Source organism: Hakea prostrata, chromosome 3, assembly GCF_041222555.1.
Source record: "Hakea prostrata isolate BN-2017 chromosome 3, UWA_Hpros_2, whole genome shotgun sequence".
NCBI lineage: Eukaryota > Viridiplantae > Streptophyta > Magnoliopsida > Proteales > Proteaceae > Hakea > Hakea prostrata.
Window position 1 is genome coordinate 74,285,034 of NC_142602.1, and position 19,514 is coordinate 74,304,547.

At 36.7% G+C, this 19,514-nt stretch overlaps 2 protein-coding genes across 3 annotated transcripts; both read right to left on the reverse strand.

Moving 5' to 3' along the window:
* Positions 1-220: 220 nt before the first annotated feature.
* On the reverse strand, positions 221-11,389 carry LOC149023065 (F-box protein CPR1-like). Of its 2 annotated transcripts, XR_016172509.1 has the most exons (3): positions 10,116-11,389; positions 4,641-4,886; positions 221-535 (listed from the first exon to the last, which is right to left on the reverse strand). XR_016172509.1 is itself a non-coding variant. In XM_089150916.1 (2 exons), the coding sequence occupies exon 1, from the start codon at positions 11,358-11,360 to the stop codon at positions 10,125-10,127; it is 1,236 nt and encodes a 411-aa protein (XP_089007042.1). In that variant the 5' UTR covers positions 11,361-11,389; the 3' UTR covers positions 2,908-4,886; positions 10,116-10,124. The 2 variants fall into 2 exon arrangements, 1 of the variants encoding a protein (XP_089007042.1); XM_089150916.1 differs by lacking the exon at positions 221-535 and having other exon boundaries at positions 2,908-4,886.
* Positions 11,390-16,396: 5,007 nt separating this feature from the next.
* LOC149023066 (F-box protein CPR1-like) lies at positions 16,397-19,289 on the reverse strand. Its single transcript, XM_089147404.1, has 2 exons — positions 17,992-19,289; positions 16,397-16,544 (listed from the first exon to the last, which is right to left on the reverse strand). Exons 1-2 carry the CDS (start codon positions 19,234-19,236, stop codon positions 16,497-16,499), a joined length of 1,293 nt encoding a protein of 430 aa, XP_089003530.1. The 5' UTR covers positions 19,237-19,289; the 3' UTR covers positions 16,397-16,496.
* Between the last annotated feature and the right edge of the window lie 225 nt (positions 19,290-19,514).

Below are 19,514 nucleotides of genomic sequence, written 5' to 3' on the forward strand. Positions count from 1 at the left end.
AATATAAAACCTCATATTTTTTTGACTAAAAATGACAAAAACAAAACCTCAGGGGGTCCAAATGAAATTTGCCCCCAAAAAAATAAATAAGGAAAAATTGGTCATAGAAACGATAATTTGTCCTTAAATTGACTTTTTCTATAACACTGGAGAGGCATATGTAAAGTTTCAGTTTTTTTGAACTAAAAATGACATAGACCAAACATAGGGGGTCCATATGAAAATTAAAAAATTAAACCTGATTAGAAGATCATTATGAAGACTCGATTCGTTATGATTTGTATTTAGAAAAAACTTTTGTAACAAGCAACTCTTGGGCCTATCCAACTCTTGGGATAGAGAAGGTCAATGCAATTATCCAAATTTCAACAATCTGAAAAATAAAATCTCAATAGCACTTCCAACTATCCACGAGTCCATAAAAAACTGTTTCTAATATGGTTTCGAAGCTTCTAGTTCCAATCACATTGGTGAGGCAGCTACCTTTGTCTTCGAATACTGTTAACCACTTCCATTCGTTTTCATACTCCATGTCCTGCAACAGTGAGAGTAGGATTTCTTACTAAGCTCCAGTCGAAATCTTACAGGTTAAGAGGTGGGTTTAAAGCTGAGCTTTGATCCACAATTTCCTTTGATTGGGGTGGGGATATCTTAAGTTCTTTTAACGAATAGAGTATTGTATTAAGAGGCATACCTGGAGATTTCTGCTCATTTAAAAGAACTTATTTCTAAATCTCCATATAAAATAGAAAGAAATGGACATCACTAATCAAATCCAGCTTAGAAGTTTCTTTTCCCAATTAAATTGAACACAAGTTAATGAACAAATGAAGAATAGTGGGGGCACAAAGATATTCAAATCTATGATTGAGCGATCCTGCCAACCGTATGTGTTTAGTAACACCAACATGATAGAAGAAAAAAAAATATGCCAATGAGTTTCAATTAAACAGGCACAAAACACACTTCTTTCATTTGATTTGTTCCACTTAGAAAGTCTTGCTATTAACAGCAAGATCATTATGAACAAGACGCCAAAGAAATATTTTGAACCTGGGATGGAGTTCTAGGGTTTTGAGAAGTTTCCAGAATCTAGTTTCATTAGAATCCATGTCAATATCATCACAAGAAAGATAAGTGGCAGCCATCTTGGCAGAATATCCACCATTTTTCACAAAAGGGTGATACCAAGAATCATTAGAAGGACTAGGAGAGATCTTGATAATTTCAGAAATGAAGTGAGCAGGAAGAGTAGAGGAAAGCTTGCAAAGATCCCAACTGCCATAAAAAAATAAAATGCCCCACAAAAAAATCCTGAGAGTCTTCGTGCAGGGGAGAGGGAATGAGATATGTGGAATAGAGGTAATCCAAAGATCATTCCAAAATGAAGCAGAATCGCCCCTGCCAATAATTTTCAAAGAATTGTCCTTAAGGAGAGGGAGGGTTTTAACTATACCATTCCACACTCTAAACCCCTTTTTATACCAAATTTGAGTATTGAAAGGAGACGAGGAAGGAAATATTTTAAGAATTTGGGCCCATATAGAAGGAAGGATGAGAGATCATTCTCCAAGAGAGCTTAAGAAGAGGCCTAGATTGTGGATATAGGCTTTATGGAGCTCCAAAACAAATCGGTTTAGAAAAGGTTTCCTTTTTTTTATATTATTAAAAAGGCTTTTTTATTGGATTCGGAACAGCCATTCTAAAATTTGTAAGATAAAGGATCCAATTTTGAGCAAATAGGCAGATAAATATTAAAACAGCCCATTTGGTAAGAGGGGGTAAGAAGATAAAATGGATTTAACAATGACCAACCTACCAGCCTACGAGAGGCTGCTAGTCTTCCAAACAAACAAAAGAAAAGAAACTTGATCAATTAAGAATCGAAAAAATCGAGTTTTAGGCCAAGAATTAAAGAGACATGTGCCCAAATATTTACTGGAGATGCTCATTTCAGGAATTCCAGTGATATGACTCAATTTCCACTTATCCGGAGGTCTCACATTTTAACTAAAGAATAAACCACTTATTTCAAAATTGATGCATTGGCTAAACAAATCAGGGAAAAAAAAAAAAAAAAAAAAAAGATCAAGGGCAGCTTAACAATTGAGAGATCATTCTCAGAGGCACGACAAAAGATGAAAGCATCGTCCACGAAAAAAATGAAAAACTTCAGGAGCATGTCTAGCAACTTTTATTCCCTTAAAACTACCCAAATCAGATAAGCACCCAAAACTCTAGAAAAGACTTCCATGATGCACAAGAAAGGTAAGGAGTGAGTAGGCAACCTTGTCTGATTACCCTAGATGGGGAGAAGAAATCATCGGGATTACCATCAAGTTTGATGGAGAAGGATACTGAGGAAATAAGAGAGAAATCATAAAAGTCCAATCTTCCCCAAAACCTAAGAATTGAAAATACTTGACAGGAGACCCAGTTCCACGTTGTCAAAGGCTTTTGATATATCTAATGTGATAGCTACCCAACCCCCTTCCCCCTTTTTCTTGTTACGAAGATAATAAAAAATTTCATGGGCGAAGACTAAATTGTCATTTATTTGTGTACTCAGAACAAAGGCTCCTTGAAAGGGAGAAACCAAATTACTGAGGAGTGGTTTCAATCTATTAGCTAGAAGCTTTGCTAAGATTTTGTATCTTGTATTGCACAAGCTATAAGGATGAAATTTGCCAACTTAGGAAGCAGTTGACACTTTGGAAATGAGACCAATAAGAGTATGATTGATGCCAAAGGGAATGGATTTAGAGATGATTTAAAAAAAAAAAAAAACTAAATCAACAATATCAAAAGAGATTAAACCCCAAACCTATGGTAAATAATTGCTTGATAGCCATTAAACCAAAGGGCTTTAACGGGCTTAAGAGAGAACCACGAATTTAATTTCTTCCACTGATGGAGAATAGGAAATCGCCCATCTATCATCATCCGACAAATTGGTGGGGAAAAGACACTCAACAAACGGAGGATCAAGAAAGTTAGAAGAGGTTTTTGAAGAAAGCTGAGAAGTCAAAGGCCATATAACTGCCCGGGGGGGGGGGGGGAGAAAGCTTAACACCAAAGTAATTAAAAATGAAATCAGTTTTCATGAGATGATTGACTTTAGTAGAAGCATGATAGAATTTTGTATTGCAGTCCCCACAATTAACATAGTTACACCGCGCTTTTTGAAACTAGAAATTTTCCTCGGCTTCAAGAATCCATTCAAGAGGAGAACCAAAGAGCTAGGAGCTCCAGTTAAAGGTCTTCATCAAGAAGACAATCCAAAAACAAACAATGCTTGAGATTTTCAATATTTTCGAAAACTTCCAGTTCAATTTTTTCAACAAGACTGGCAATATTAGCACTGAGAGAGCTGCAATCAAGAGCCCCAAGAATGAGTAGAAAAAGAAATAACTTCAGGATGAGAAATCCACGTATTTTGAAAGTGAAAGAGTTTATGAATGTTTGGAGATAATAGAAGGAATCACAAAAAGAATAGGATTGTGATCTGATCCTAATGAGGAAAGCTTTCTAGCCTTAACTTCAGGAAAAGCACAGATCCAAGAATCAGATACGAAAACTCTATCTAATTTTTCCCTACTATGAAGTTTTCCTTTATGTTGATTAGACCAGATAAAACAAGATTGAGGGAAGTCAATTTCATGAAAGATTGAAATCGAAGCAAATATTAGGGAGAAGACAACCGCAGCTAGATAATCAAAAAGAGGAACCTCCTTTTTTTCTCCATCTTTCAAAACTTCATTAAAGTCTCCGAGGACAATGAAAGGAGCATCTAAAGATTCAATAATACTTCTTAACTTGATGTAAACAGAAAACCTATCGTTGAGTTTTCGAGGACCATAGACGCCTATCAGCCAGAATGGACCCATAGAGGAATGGAAAATTTTAACTTGAATAAGATGAGCAGAGCTAAAGAACACTAAGGCTTCAAGGATAGACTTCCCCAGCAACCATAACCCCCCTTTTAGGCCAGCAGAACCACAGGTATCCGACCAAGCAATGGTTGTAAAGTTTTTAAGGGGGCCATAAAGATGGATAGAATTCAGATCCCAACATTTGGTTTCACATAAAAAGATTACATCAACCAAGAATTCTTTAACATGGGAATTAAGGCTTCTTAAAGTTAAAGGGGAGTGGATACCCTGAACATTCCAGGCAAGGAAATTCATTCTGCAATGAGAAACAGAACAGCTGGCTAGACCAGATCAAACAAAACCAGCACTGCTACAAGGAAAAGATGCTAAATAAAATGCAGACAATCAGAGGAAAAAACAAAAAGAAACAGAGAGAATAACACCAAAAGAGAACGAATACAAAGCACAAAACACAGTCAACAAGATACTAATGAGGTAACAGATGGCCCTTAGATATACAAGCGAAATTGATGCCGAAAATTAACAAAAAGTGATAAATAAAAAAAACAGATCACAGAGATAGCACAGCCCACAAATGAAATAATCAGACAATATCACTAGACTCATTAAGCACAAGGACATACAAGCAAATCCAAATAGCTTTAAACTAAACAGAGACGAAATTTTGAAGTCAAGCAAGCAAAACACTGATATATAGACAAAGAACGAAAAAGAATATTAACAATTAGATTAAGCAGGAAAACCTACCTGGGTTGAGCGAGTTTGAACATGCATATTGGGAGATGGAGCAGCAATAGAACCATTGGAGACGCCGACCACCAAGAGAAAATAAGAGATGGAATCAACCGTCTGAATGGAAAGCCAATGAGCTAGGAAAGGCAACTGAACCTCAGGATCAGGAGAAGAAGCAAGAAGATTGGCAACACAAGAGCACAAAGAAACAACTTCCCACAAGAAACAAGAACCACCTTCAAGACCTGAAATCAAGTTTTCCTGTGGAAGAAACACAACGGAGGGATCATTAGAAACAGCCACAACAAGCGAAGGAAGCACTGCCTTAGGATAATTTTGAGAATCAGAAGAGGATAAAAAATTGACAATGTATCTTCTTGGATCATGAAAGCAGATGAGAATAAAATGAATCACTCTATAGAACCACAAAAACAAAAGCAACCGATGTACGCATTCTCACACGCTTCAAGGTGAAAATATGATTCACACATACAGTGAACAAATTACACTATTATTATTAATTTTTTTTTTTTAACAAATTACATTATTTGGCTCATAGTAACCAACCTTTTTCCTACCCATAACTTTGCTTATTACTTTGCATTCTTGCAAGAGTTTATGTGTGGGCATTGGAGCCACAATTTTTATCTCTTAGTGTAGGTTCCTCCCTACAATTGGTATTATTTGAACAATGCCTTCAATGCTATTATATATATAGATCGCCGATTGTTCTCATTATTGGATGGTTCTTTTAATATGAAGAATTAAAGTTTTTTTTTTTAAATGATGTTGATTATCTCCTGGGTCACTGGGTGAAATTCTCTCAATGTTTATTGGCATCTACTATTGCTACTTGGGTTCGAGATGATGGAACTTTAATATATGTAATTGTAGGTCTACAAGTTGGGGATAGATCTAAAGGTTAGATTGGTGTAGATCTGACCTTGAAATTTGGGTCTCAAGAAAAGTCCAAAAATTCAAGAAATTAAAAAAGGTATGATAGATGGGGGGATGTAGAGGGAAGGCTAGGGATGGGGTTGGGGTTGGGGCTGAAGTTCACTTGGATATGGTTAAAGACTGTTGTTATGGTTGAATTGCTGTTGGAATTGAAGAACATTTGCTGAAATTGAAGGAGTTTTCACACAACCGTCATGCCTTCCCAAGAAGCCAGTAAATTTTGGATAAAATTGGGATCTAAGGTCACTAAGGTTGAGGGGATGATGCCTCTAAAGTTTGGGATATATCTATCTGTTATATTGGTGTAAATCTAACCTTGAAATTTGGGTCTCAAGATAAGTCTAAAAATTCAAGAAAATAAAAAAGAAAGGTACGATGGATGGGGAAAGTAGAGAGAAGGCTAGGGAAGGGGTTGGGGATGATGTTCACTTGGAGATGGTTAAAGACTGTTGTTATGGTTGAATTACTATTGGAATTGAAGAACACTTGGTAAAATTGAAGGAGTTCTCACACAACCGTCGTGCCTTCCCAAGAAGCCACGACATGACTTGCCTTCAAACTCATATTTAATTTCATGTACTTCGTCTCAAATATTACATGGCTAGAAGGCTTTATAGCCTCAAATAAAGACAGAAAAAAACTTCAGGTTTGAAAACCAACTGGCACTCTAATTGGCTTATCCAAAACTATCTCAACTACTCTTGACTAAGATTTTAACTCAAACAAGAAAATTTCAATAACTAACTCTAGAGGACTTCAATCCAAATTCTAAGAGTAGATATGGAGTCTTAAAAATAAGGAAAATAAAGAGGACTCAGATTGAGGGATCCGAAACTAATTGGGAATTTCACCTAGACAAAGAATCTTTAACCAGCAAAATAATAATCAGAAAATATAAAACAAAAATATGTCGAAAGTAAACTACATGCTAGATTTGATGGGACCCTTACCTAATTGTCACAATTTTGAGCAAAATTATTAAGATACCCATGGATCAAATTACGAGTTCTTGGGGGGCGCAGAGGGAGCGGTGATTTTCCTATATTCCACCTTTTCTTGATTGCAATCCTAGTTTCTTGGCCTAAAACCAAGAAACTTCATAACTTCTCAACCAACCGTCAAAATTCAAGCAAATTTGGAGGACATAAACTCCATCATGAGTTCCCCATTCTATCAAAATTTTAACCTATTTTGAGACCTCCGAATCCTTAAAATCCATCATTACATTTACTTTTGTTTCACCCTTAAACAAGAGACCTTTTGTTACCTTTGAACTGTAACCTGACCTAATCTATTGCACCTTAAACCTTTTGAATCTTCCATTTAATCATCTGCATTAGTAGCCATCGGGAAGAGCCCGTTTGAGGATATATCACACCTCAAAATCCTACATACGCACCTGACTTGTTTAAGTTTGGCTTAAAAGTTAGTTCTGATCAAGATCTTGGTTAGTTGGCCCTTAGTTACCTGAGGCTACAACATGAGCTAGCTGTTCCGTCTTCAAGTAAATGGGCCAGAGTTATCTCCCGTCATTGATATTTCTCCAAACAGAAAGGTCCAGATCACTTTGTAGACACATCAAGTAACTTCAATGCTTTTGTGGAGAATGAGAATGATAAATGAGGTTGTGCCATTATAGGTGCCATTGAGCACATAATGTTTTTCAAAAGAGAGTTCAGCCTACTGCTGAGGCACTTAACTTCTGATCGAGGAACACAACCCTGACTGAACCCCATGACCTGGCTTACAGTTGATGCTGGTGGTTATTTTCCCTTACTTAAAGCCTGGGATTGGATTGTATAGGTTATGGACCTCTAATTCCACAGGTGAATTTGTATCCAAGGGCCAAGGCTGAGTATGTTTTAGAGTTTGAACTGGTTCAAATAAGTTAGAATTTAACCGAAACCAGCAAAGATGCTTGGGAGGGGAGTTTATTGTTAAAAAAGCATCTTGAGTGAGAGTGCCTTCTTTTGCCAAGACATCTGCAGTCATATTAGCCTTTCAAAGAACATGATTGAAGGAGATAAATTTAAATGAAGCAGTCAACTGTATAATGTCTACTATGATTGGGAACACCTTCCAAGGTGCTTCATTTGGATTGTTCCTTAGGATGCAAATGAGAGCTTAGTTATCAAATTCAACTTCCACCATTGTAATTATGAATTCCCAAGTACCTGATATCTTACTATTTATAATTAAGGCTGTAAAAACTTTAACCGAGTATTTATGATGTACAGGAGACCAAAATTTTGGTTGCAAATTGGACAAAAATGTATATCGTAGGACATGTCACTTTGATAACCTATGAGATCAAATGTTTCATGAAACTTGTACCTTGTTCACATGTATTTCCTTGGGCTTCTAGATCAAGCAACATCTAAATGTTTATTTTCGGATTTGTTTCTTGATTTTTTTTATTTCTGGAGATATCTGCACATTGAAAAGGATCATTTGGCGAAGCTTCTGAAGCAACTGATGCTGAATATGGCCCCGCCATTGCAGATGTTCCAACAATCTTTAGGATCTGGTTACTTCTCACTTCTGGACCGTATGTGAGATTTAGGTTATCTAATTTACTTTTGCATGTCTTATTGTGGTTGTGCATTTTGTAATATGTAAAATATATAAGTCAACTACTTACACTTCCGATTGGAGAACCTGATTTCATCACTTTGAGTTTCTTGACCAGTTGTCTAGGTGACTAGGTGACCGAGGCACTGGAGAAATGCAGTATCTAACTCTAATACATAATTGATGATTTTATGTGCTTACATACAACAAAGAAACAAATCAATGCAATATGATATAATTATGCTAGAGATGACCTAAGGGGACATCTGGATGCTATCTATTGTGGTGCTATTTTGTGTTTGAATATAAATTTGCTAATTTCATCAGGATTATGTAAAAATAATCCCACAAATGTTGATAGCTAGTTTTATGCTTGAGTGCATTGATATGGGTATAGGTAATATATATGGGTATAGGTATATATTATATATATATATATATATAAGTGATACGGGAAGATTATACCCGACTGGGCCGACCCAATCGGGATATGAGCCGGATGGACGAATAAGAAGCTCCATCTATGCTAGATCTGTATAGCAACGTCACCACAAACGGAAGGTCAACTCAGAAGATGATTAGGCGGGACGACCGACGCAGAAGCCTGTCCAGGGCTGATTGGACGGCCACCGTCGGGGAAACCTGTCTACCATCATAAAAGGTAATCCGTATTCAATTTAAACAGGGACTCACCCCTCCGGTAAGCAACGAACACATTCTTAGCAAATTCCGGTGTAGCTCTTGCACAAGATCTTAATCTGGTCACTGACTGACTTATCCATCAGAAGCGGTTGCTCAGCAAACGAGCCGGCCCACGTCTAACCTTTCTTTCAGGATTCATCATCTCTATACACGGAGGAGCACTCGGGTATCGGAGTGGTTTAGTCGGAATTAGAATCAGAATTGAGACTCATCAATAAGCATTAATATGGGTATAGTTACACACATAAACATATACTTCTACCAAAACCTAAGATGTCACTCCTATACTTCCAATGCTCCTTTGTCCCATTCCAAGCAAGTGGGTGGCCATTACTGTAGGTATCTTCCACAAAACTGGGCCCTTTTTATAACTATTTGTTTGGCAACAGTGGTATTGATGCAGCTCGTATTCAATGAGGGCTACTTCTTCCAAGATCATTTTCAATAGAACCAACTCATATGGGATCAAGAAAGAGTTTCTTGAAATGTTTGCTTTATGGTATACCAGTGCTTGTTCCTCAACTGGTTCCTAATAACTCTACTCTAATTCCCTGGTTGGGATTTGGTTTGTTTGATGGAAGACAGAAGGACATTTAGAGTATGAAAGATACCTTGGCCATCCCATTGGAGGCTAATCAATTGCTTGATATGGGATCAAAACTTAGGGGAATGGGATAAAATTTGAAAGGAACTTATATTTTGATCTTTAGAGTAAGATTTTCAAGTTTTAATGAATTTGGATGACTGGTCTGAGAGATATTGCAGTTCTTGATTTTGGAGGGAAGCTACGGTGATAATAACAAGGATGAGCAGATCTAGGGTCATCAGATGGGGCTGAAATTGAGACAGAAGGTCATTAGGGTTGGGGGGAGTCGGATTGGCAAAAGTCTAAAATTAATTTAGAACTAAAATAAGGGCTAAAATGCCCAAATACCCTTCTAAAGAGGTTTGTCCAGCTTAAGGTGGCTTCTTGGAGCCATCCTCCCCACTTGAGCTTTTGTCCCAGGGGGTCCTTGTGTTCACATCACTAATGATCCCATTCTTATCCTTTATTTAGAATGTTTAAACTTTAACATTGATTGATTTCATTACAACTGTAGATGGTTGCAACTTGCAAGAATGGAATAATCATTCATAAGAATTTCTGAGATGAAACCATAATTAATAAGAACAAGAGTGCAAACACACAAAGAAATTATGTGAAAACAATTCTAGAAAGGATACATTAGCCTGAAATGTATATCTTATCTACAGGATTACCTCTTATCTCTACCTTCTTTTTTTCCAATCTGCTCCATCTTTCATATCAACCGATACGAGACTCCCAATGCATACTGTGTTCCACCTGTATTGACCACTAAGAACAGTTGCCCTTACCTTATGGGGATCATAAAGAGCCACTGCTACCGAATCCCCATCATTATGTATACTGGTCTCAAATACAACTTCACCCTTCCTTGAATAGCATATTGGAACGACGCAATGGCTAAAATACCCAAACACCAATTTGTCCTGGATCAAGAACTTTTTCTCCCAAGAGTTCCTTACCCCATAATCCTTCATCACCCAAAGTTCGATATGGGGCGTGAAAGACTCATAGAGGACGCAAAGTTGAAGATTTTCTTCTATAACCCCAACGGCAATAGTCCAGTAATTTTTCACAAGATCAGGCAGTGGCAGCTCCCGGTATCTATCATTGATGTCAATAGAAACAATCACAGTGGATGTGGATGTGGAAACAGTAGTGTTGGGATTTGAAACCCAATGAAAAGCTGAATTAGTAAAAACTCCAACTTCTTGCTCGACTCGAAATGAGGGGATGTCCTCGATTCTTCTCCATGAGTTGCTACTACTAGAATACACCATGACCCCGAAACCAAGGTAGTGATCATCATGATCGGTGAACTCTAAAACCCTTATCACCTTGTAATCTTCGGCAATAGGGTCGTAACCAAATCCATAGGCATTGAGATTGGCACGGTTACTATTACTGGGAAACTCTGGATTCAAACATGGCAACTTCCTGTGCCTCCTTGTAGATGGATTTACAAGGAATGTGGGTAAGTCAACTTCGAAACCAGCGAAGACTATGCTGTCAAAAATATATACCAAGCCATTACAAGAAACCAATATGTAGTCTTCCTCAGGAACCGGGAACGGAGTATCAAATTCTACTCCAACCGCCGCTTTTCCTTCTTGTTCACAATCATCTAAGTCTATAGAAACCATTCTTACTGTCTCATTCTCCATGAGTCTTAAGCTTTCGTATGGTGAGACAGAGACGATGCTTCGGTTGTTCATTGTTGCAATGGATCGGGTGAGGTGCATTGTAACGAAATCAGGATGGTCTATTAGGGCACACCAAGATTTGGATACGCACCTAAACCTCAGAAGAGACTTCACGGGAAGCTTTGAGAGCAGCTCGAAGATGATATCCTCTGGGAGATTGTTGGTTACCGTTCCATCTTCTTCTCGTATCATTTTATTCTTCTCGTTATCTGCCATCACCAGACACAAGTACGTCTAGAAAACAAGCAAATTGAATGGAGGAGGGCAACTCATTTATTCCTTGATTATAATTTATAACCACTAACGATATTTTTTTATTTTTTTTTTTTTTTAGGTGAGTTTCCCGGTTATACTAACAAAAAATCAGATTTGAAAACCCTAATTTAAAAGATTTGAATTGCAATTCAGAACTTCAAATTGATTGGAAATATATAGGGATATAGAACTGAATGGGTAATTTACCAAAAAAAAATAATATATAATAAGGAATAATTACTGTTGGTTTATGCAATATAGTTAAATTACAAATTTTGTTATAAAATAAAGAGAATATATCAGAGACAAAGAATAAAACTAGAACAAGATCAATCGGTGTTCACAGTGGTGTTTCATATTTATGTGAAGGAGCATCTACCCGATAGAAAATACAATATATGATTCGCACACAAGATGTTCTTGATATGGAAGATGTGCAAGATGGGTGCATGATGGAATATTGACTCCCCTGCTGCGGTCTTGTTCTTCATGTGGGATGTGTCTCCTATTATATGTGGGTGGTGAGATCTCATTGGGTATTGTCTATTGAGGAGTGATGGATATCTATAATCAATATTATTTATAACAACTTACTATTTTTTCAAATTTATCAAACCTTGTATGTTGTTTGTTTTTATTATTGTCCCTTTAAGCATCAGATTAAAAGACATTTGTTAACTGATGGGATGGTGTCTTTTTGTTTTCTAAAATGCCTAAAATAACTCCAGATGGTGGTTGGTATCAATTTAACTTTAGCTAAACTACTTTTTGTCCTTGATAAATAATAGATAAAAAAGCATATCTTTCATGATTTTTCCCTAAATTGAAGTCAACAACAAAGCTGACAGTTGGTCCATGAATCAGTAGTTGGGGGCAAAGTGGTGATTTTATACATTATCTCATTATGCTGAAGGATATGATGGACTTAATACATTAACTATTGAACATAGAGAAAGGTAAAATGGTCTTTATACACATCTCAATGAAGAGTTTGTGAGTTTGATTCTACTTGATAGTATATTTATATAACACTCCAATCCCTGTTGAAACCGGTTGAGAAATTTGCACAAACACTTGAACGGTTGTTCTCACAATACTTCTTTAGAGCTGAAATGTACTAGAGGTACTTTTTTTAAAGTATTTAGACACCCCGAACTATGCAATACGGGTTCTAAAAATATTTTCACCCCAAGATCAGTCAACGCAAACCTTTAAGGTTGCACCCCAGAAAAGTTACTTAAGATTTAATCAGGTTATGTTCATTGCTTAACATAATAACAACAAGGGGAGAAAGAGAGAAAAAGAGGAGGAAATTCAATGATCAGAATGAACTCGATAATAGATATATAAAGAGCTCCAAAAGTGTGGGTGAAAGGGTAAGGTCACTTCTCTTTATGAGGGTACCTATTCAGCTCAACTTCCTTCAAGAAGGTACCTATTCAGCTAACCTCACAACATGAAAGTGCCTCTCTAATGGCATCTCCATGTTTTCATCCAATAGTGGGCTTTCTAGAATATGGCCCATGACAAAATGGGCTTTCCAAATCAAGGCCTATGACCCACGAGCCACATCCCGAGTCATATCGAATTATTAATATATATATATATCATGGCAAGTCACATATATTATCATGGCTCGGTCGCATCACACAAATTAATATTACATAGGCACTTACTATATATAAACGATATAATCAGCTCCTCTTAACTTGATGTGAGAATAAATAAAACTATAGGATAAAAGCCACGATTAAAACATATAAAAATATTAAATAATATTAAATAAATTTTAAACATATTTACAATAATTCCCAGTATTCAAAAATTGCATGTTCTAAAGAAGAAGAAAAAAGACTTTTATACACTGACATCTAAGAATCACTTAACATCAGTGAAGGAATATTAATAATTTTATAAAATATAGGGTTTGATGCGTAATTTCACTATATGAGGGAGCATTAGTTGTTATTCCTAGATAATATTTCAAGTGTGGGCACTAAGTTAAGCAAGTACCAGAATAGACTTGAAAAAAAAAAAAAAAAAATAAATAAAAAGAAAGAAAAAAGAAAAAAGTACCAGAATAGACTGAAATTAAAAAAAGTAGTCAAGTAGAAAGTGAAGAGGCGCTGGCATACCTATGTTTGTCAAGCCTTAAACATTTTGGGATCTCAATGTATCTGGATCACTAATAAGTAGTGAGCAGCACCACCAAGTAACATATGCAAAATCTTGAGAGCTACAAAATGGCTAGTTGTGGACTTCAAACTATTAAGATTTTTTTGGTTAATTCTTTGTCATTTCCACAAGTTAGGGTTTCCTCCTGTTTTATTTTATGTATATAGCATTTTATTTGTGAGCCATGTAAAAAAAATGCTTAGGAATATTTAAAAAAAAAAAATGGAGTCAAGTTTAGGGTTATGAAATTGCTAATTCTTCTTCTTCTTCTGAGGTCAATGTAAAGTATTGTCTCATGCGTTTGAGTTTTCTCTAATTTTCATCTTTTGCCTGTGCAGCATTGCCAAAAGAATTAGACTACAGTTCAAAGTACCTATTTGGCAAATTAAAAGGTAGGATTAAGATATAAAATCATGATAGAGACAATAATTGTATATGTTATCTTTTTCCTCAAATTTCAATTCTTTTAAGAAATTTCATCTATTTTCTATCCTTTTCCAAGCACCCAAACATTGGCCTAATCCCGTGAAATTCGGGATACACGATCGTGCCACATAAGGTAATCATAACTGATTTCAAGAGAAGGGGGAAAACCTTATGACCACACGGCCACCAAGAAGGAGCATGAACAAATCCAACGGTTGAGAATAATAGGTTAAACCTATATAAACTAACGATTCGCACATAACAAAGGTATCCGAATCGTTTCCCCCATTATCATTATTCAATTCAACTCAGCAACTAGCCAGAGCTCTGTGGTGATCCATTGATAACTTGGCCTTCAGAGGTGGCTTCTTGACCGCATGGTCGACACACGTCTAACTTGGTTTTGCAGGCAGCACTGAGGAATCCGGGGGCTAAGACAGTTTTTGGAAGCATCATTTAGCGCCGTCTGTGGGAGACGCTTCACTAAAGCCATGGTAGACACCAGATCTACAAGGCATCTGTGAAATCCCACAAAATCCTAATCCATAAATCCTTAGTGTAGATCCCAATATGGAAACCCCGAGTGAGTTTGGAAGAAGAGGTGTCTTGAATGAAGTTTGACATGGAAGATGGACACCTTTCGAAAGGTCCTACAAGTTAAGGTAAGACCCTTTGTTAAGTTGGAAAAGGACCTAGTGGAGCTTGTGGCTTTCAAAGACCAAAATCTGATTTTTTACCTTTATTGTCATGCTTGGTCGCTAAGCCTTGGTTGCCTTAAGCGACCAATCACCAAGCAACCAACCCTCTCAGGGACAGTTTGGTCACTTTTTGGAAAATTAGGTTTTTGAAGCCCTATATATTCCAATTTTGTTCTTTTCGTCTCATAATGTTCTAAAGCCTCTGGAGAACATGCGAAGAACCTTAGAGCCTCCTCTTCGAAGCCAATGAAGATCCTCAAGCATCCGTCGAAGGTTTTGTCCGTCAATTCTTCTTCTACAAGGTTAGTAATCAATCTATTTTTTGTTAGATCTATTCTCTCTTCTGTTTCTACCCAATTTCGTGACAGTAAGGAAGGTCTTATGCTATTGTAATGACCTAATCTCTAAGCCTCATGGTCTTAAAACTTTTCCCCATTCATTTTATTCCTACTGTAGTCAATACGGTGTGATTTTAGTGTTTAACCTAGCATGAGACCATAATTTGTTCTTACTGTTGTTATTGATTCTAATCTATGTTAGATCTATTCCTAGGCTGTTTTCTATGCATGATCTTCTATTTTCTTATCATTAGGATGAATCCCCATTCATTCTAGTATTTCCATGAAATTTACGGATTAATCCGTGGATCAAGCCTATTAGGTGGTCTATTAGATTTCTATTCCAACGACCTTGTTAGATGCTTATATCATGCTAGATAGTCTTCTTTTATTTTTATAGAGTTTCCCTTTTAATTTCAAAGTGTTTTGATATCGAACGGAGAGTTTCCGAACAAGTATAGGGCTTTCTGTCCGTACAGCAGAGCATTGGTCGATTACCTTTAGGTCGCTTTAAGCCACCAATGGAGTCAGTGACAACAACTTTTCTTTGTTTTGTTTGGGTTTTGTCTCCAATTGTTATGGTTTGCTCCTTATGTTCTATATCTTCATTAAGTTGCAGCAATATTATTTGTTTGAAGGTATTGCACAGAATTTTTCCTTTCTTCTTGTTTTATTTTTTAATTTTTTTTGGGCATTCAATATGCTGAAAACAGTACGTCTTCTAAGTTCTCTCATATGCTTTTCGAGTTGTAATGAATATGTTGAAACAATTCTACAACTAATGTGGTATAGGATCTAGATTTTCATTATTCATCACATTCTAAGGAAGCATATTGGGGGAAAAAAACAAAAGAACCTGCAAAATCAATGTTGCAGACATTGGAGCGTTTTGGGTTTATGCTGTTCTTTTCCCCCAGACATTTGAGTGCTTTTTACATTGAAAGATATTATCAGGAATACAGTGTCATTTTGGAGAATAAATGAAAGAAAGAGTTCTGAAAGAGTAACAGCAGCAAAGAAGAAAGATGGAGGAAAGGGAAGTCAAGGAGTTGAAGCATTTGAAGTCAGCTTTTGGAAATTGCAGGTATAAGCTAACGGGTTTCAAAATGGGTGGGTATTTAATAAATGGGTTTCAAAATTGGGTTCCCTTTGCTTAAAATCAAATTTTTATCATAACCCATATCATAACCCTTTGTTTAGTATATTCCACATGGCTTGCTACGGTGGTGCACTGTTGTGCACAACAAATGATTTTTTTTTCCAAAAGCAACCAATGTACACAATCTTGAAAATATGATTCACAAATACAGTGAACTAATTACGAAATGAGATTCTTTTAGTAACAACATCGCCTCCGGGAATCAATAATAACCCAACTCAAGACAATTCTAACAAAACCAAAATTTCAAGGGGTAATACACTTGAAATGGACTGCAAAGTAACCCCTCTTGTATCCTGCTTCAAAGCACTTCAAAATCCTTAATGGACTGCAAAAACATACGCCAATTCTGGGAAAATGAAAAAACATAAAGTCAATTTACTAATTTCCCCTTAATTCATAGCCTTCAGAACATAGATTCATTAAACACCACCGTACAAATCAAGAAGTTGTAGTCACAATCTCAAATAGCCCAAGAGTTAGCTTGAGGAATAGAAGTATACAAGCCATACCAAAGAGACCCTAAAACCTATGCCACAAGTAAACTTTTTCAATTAAGTTTCTAAAAAGGATGAAAATTTTCCCATGCCAGGGACAAACTTTGAATCCTCTAGTAAATGAGTACAATCATCACATAAACAAGCATCAGACCCTGCATCTCCCTTTGGGAAAAAAATGGTACATCAAAGAGGTGAGCTCACAAAGACAAATAACGTATTAAGGAAACTATAACAGGCATTGGGGAAATCCTCATAATAGAAATACCACCAAAGCATGATGATAAAATCAGTCAGAACAATGAATAATTGGTAAGCACAGATTTCCCAAGTATTTTAGATTCTATACAGGTCAAGGTCTTCCAACTGTGGCAATCGAAAGAGTTGAGGCATAAAGACGTGTTGATAGACAACTATGGCCTACATTGTGGGGAACCCAAACTCAGGGAAGTTACCTCAAGAACTTTGGGCGAGGCTTTGGTTGCATCACCAGTCCTGTATTCCTAAACTCACAGAATACAAGTTTACCATTCCTAGTATAATTACACAAGATAGGTTGAAATCTACTCACCTGAAATGCATTTTCAAAAATTTGAAAATCCTTTTCGGACTTAGTGGGATATGAACAATGTTCAACAAATTCAATAGATGCTGATGGGTCTTAGTACCAGTGCAGAAGCTGGAGAAGGCAGAGGGACAGACGTGAGAGAATCAGGTTGAAAAAGAAAAATGAGTCAGAGATAATAAAGCAAAAATGGATCTGTCGAAGAAGGTAATTTTCTCATTTTTTAAAAATCGTGTGGAAAGATATCATCACTTAAACAGATAAAATTGAAATGTTAGGGAGACATTGTTGAGAGAAACACGTAGTCTAACAACAAAACAAATTTCCAGAAAGCCTTTTAGCAGTCTCACTGTTTAACTCTTCTCTAACCAACTTAAATCTGAGAACTTAAGTCGATTCATATAGATAGATCTCAGGAAATTACAACCAACAACTTAATTTATTATAACCCCCACTCACATCACCAAATACATCAGCATATATCAGGTAAGAATGAAAATCCACTAAGTTTATAAGCTTAAAACTAGTGTTCTTTTGTTCAAGCTGTTCATCCTTTATTTAGAATGTCAACATTTTGAACTTCTATTGATTTCATTACAACTTCAGATGGTTGCAACTTGCAAGAATAGAATAATCATTCATAAGAATTTCTGAGAGGAAAGTATAATTGATGATAAGAACAAGAGTGTAAACACACAAAGAAATTATGTGAAACAATTGTGAGACCGGATTACCTCTGTTTCTTGCTTCTTTTTTAATCTATCGGCTCCATCTTTCGTATCAAGTGATACGAGACTCCCAACGCATACTGCTCCGGAAAAGTAACCAGACGTAAGTTTACTTAAACTTCCTTCATGCGGATCATAAAGAAGCAGCACAGATCCTACAAACTCATGCCCAAAGAAAGTTGTATCGAGAATAAGTTCACCGTTCTTTGAATAGCATATTGGTCTGATGTACTTAGTAGAATACCTTGATGGAAATTGTTCAAACAAGAACTGTTTCTCCCAAGAGTCCCTCACCCCATAATCTTTCATCACCCAAACCTCAACATGGTCATTGATGGGTACACAGAAGCAGAGTTGATGTTTTTCTCCTAGAACCCCGACCGTCGTGGTCATGTAGAAGTCATTTTCCCCAAGATCAGGCAGCGGCATCTCTCGATACTCATCTTTTTCAATGTCAACAGAAATAATCACACTGGAAGTGGGAACAGTATTCTTGGGTTTTGAAACCCAATGAAAAGCAGAATTTTTAAAAACCCCAATTCTGTGGTGGTGGTGGTGGTGGTGGACGCGAAATGAGGGAATGCCCTCGATTCTTCTCCATGAGTTACTACTAAGAGAATACACGATGACCACGAAGTCATAGTTTATATCGTCGTCATCATCATCAACGAACTCTAAAACCCTTATCACCTTGTAATCTTTGGTAGTAGGGTCGTAACCAAATCCATAAGCAGTGTTACAGTAACACTGAGTATTGATGGGAAAATGTAGAAGCATATACGGCAGCTTCTTGTGCCTTTTTGTGGAAGGATTAAAAAGGAAAGTGGGTGACTGGACTTTGAAACGACAGACGCTGTCAAACATATATACTAAGCCATTACAAGAAATCAATATGTAGTCTTTCACAGGAATCGGGAACGGGTAACCATCTTCTACTCTTAGCGCCGCTTTTCTCTCTGGTTTACAATCGTCTAGGTCGACAGAGATGATTTTTACGCCACCCGAGTGTCTCTTGTGTCGGGCACATATGACGCTTAGGTTGCTACTTGTTTGAATGGATCGAGTGAGGTGCATTCTAACAAAATCAGGATGGTCTATTAGGGCAAACCAATATTTGCATACGCACCTAAACCTCAGAAGAGACTTGATCGGAAGCTTTGAGAGCAGGTCGAAGATGATGTCCTCTGGTAAATTGTTGCCTACAATTGCCTCTTCTCTTCCTATCTTCTTATTCTTCTCCTTCTCCGCCATGATCAGAGACTACTAGTAGACCTTCTTCCTTCAAGGAGAAAGAAAAGGTAAAACTCGTTTTAAAAAATCAGATTTTCTTTTTTCCTGGTAAAATTCGAAAACCCTAATTTAAAGAATTTGAAAAAAACAAAAAATCTCGGCGATACTAACAATTTTAAAAATCAGATACGAAAACCCTAAATTAAACGATTTGAGTTGCAATTTCCTAACCCTTATCATAGGGCCTTAGGTGGATTTGCTAGAGATGGTAGTTTTTACTTTTTCATTCCATTTTGGGT

What these genes read in the sequence shown, in the direction of transcription:
- LOC149023066 (XM_089147404.1), bottom strand. Translation starts at nt 19,236, where the DNA reads ATGGCGGAGAAGGAGAAGAATAAGAAGATAGGAAGAGAAGAGGCAATT. An exon ending in AAAAGAAGCAAGAAACAGAG is followed by an intron (nt 16,545 to 17,991) that starts GTAATCCGGTCT and finishes TCATTTTCCCAG; the next exon opens with AATTGGCGTATGTTTTTGCA.
- LOC149023065 (XM_089150916.1), bottom strand. Translation starts at nt 11,360, where the DNA reads ATGGCAGATAACGAGAAGAATAAAATGATACGAGAAGAAGATGGAACG.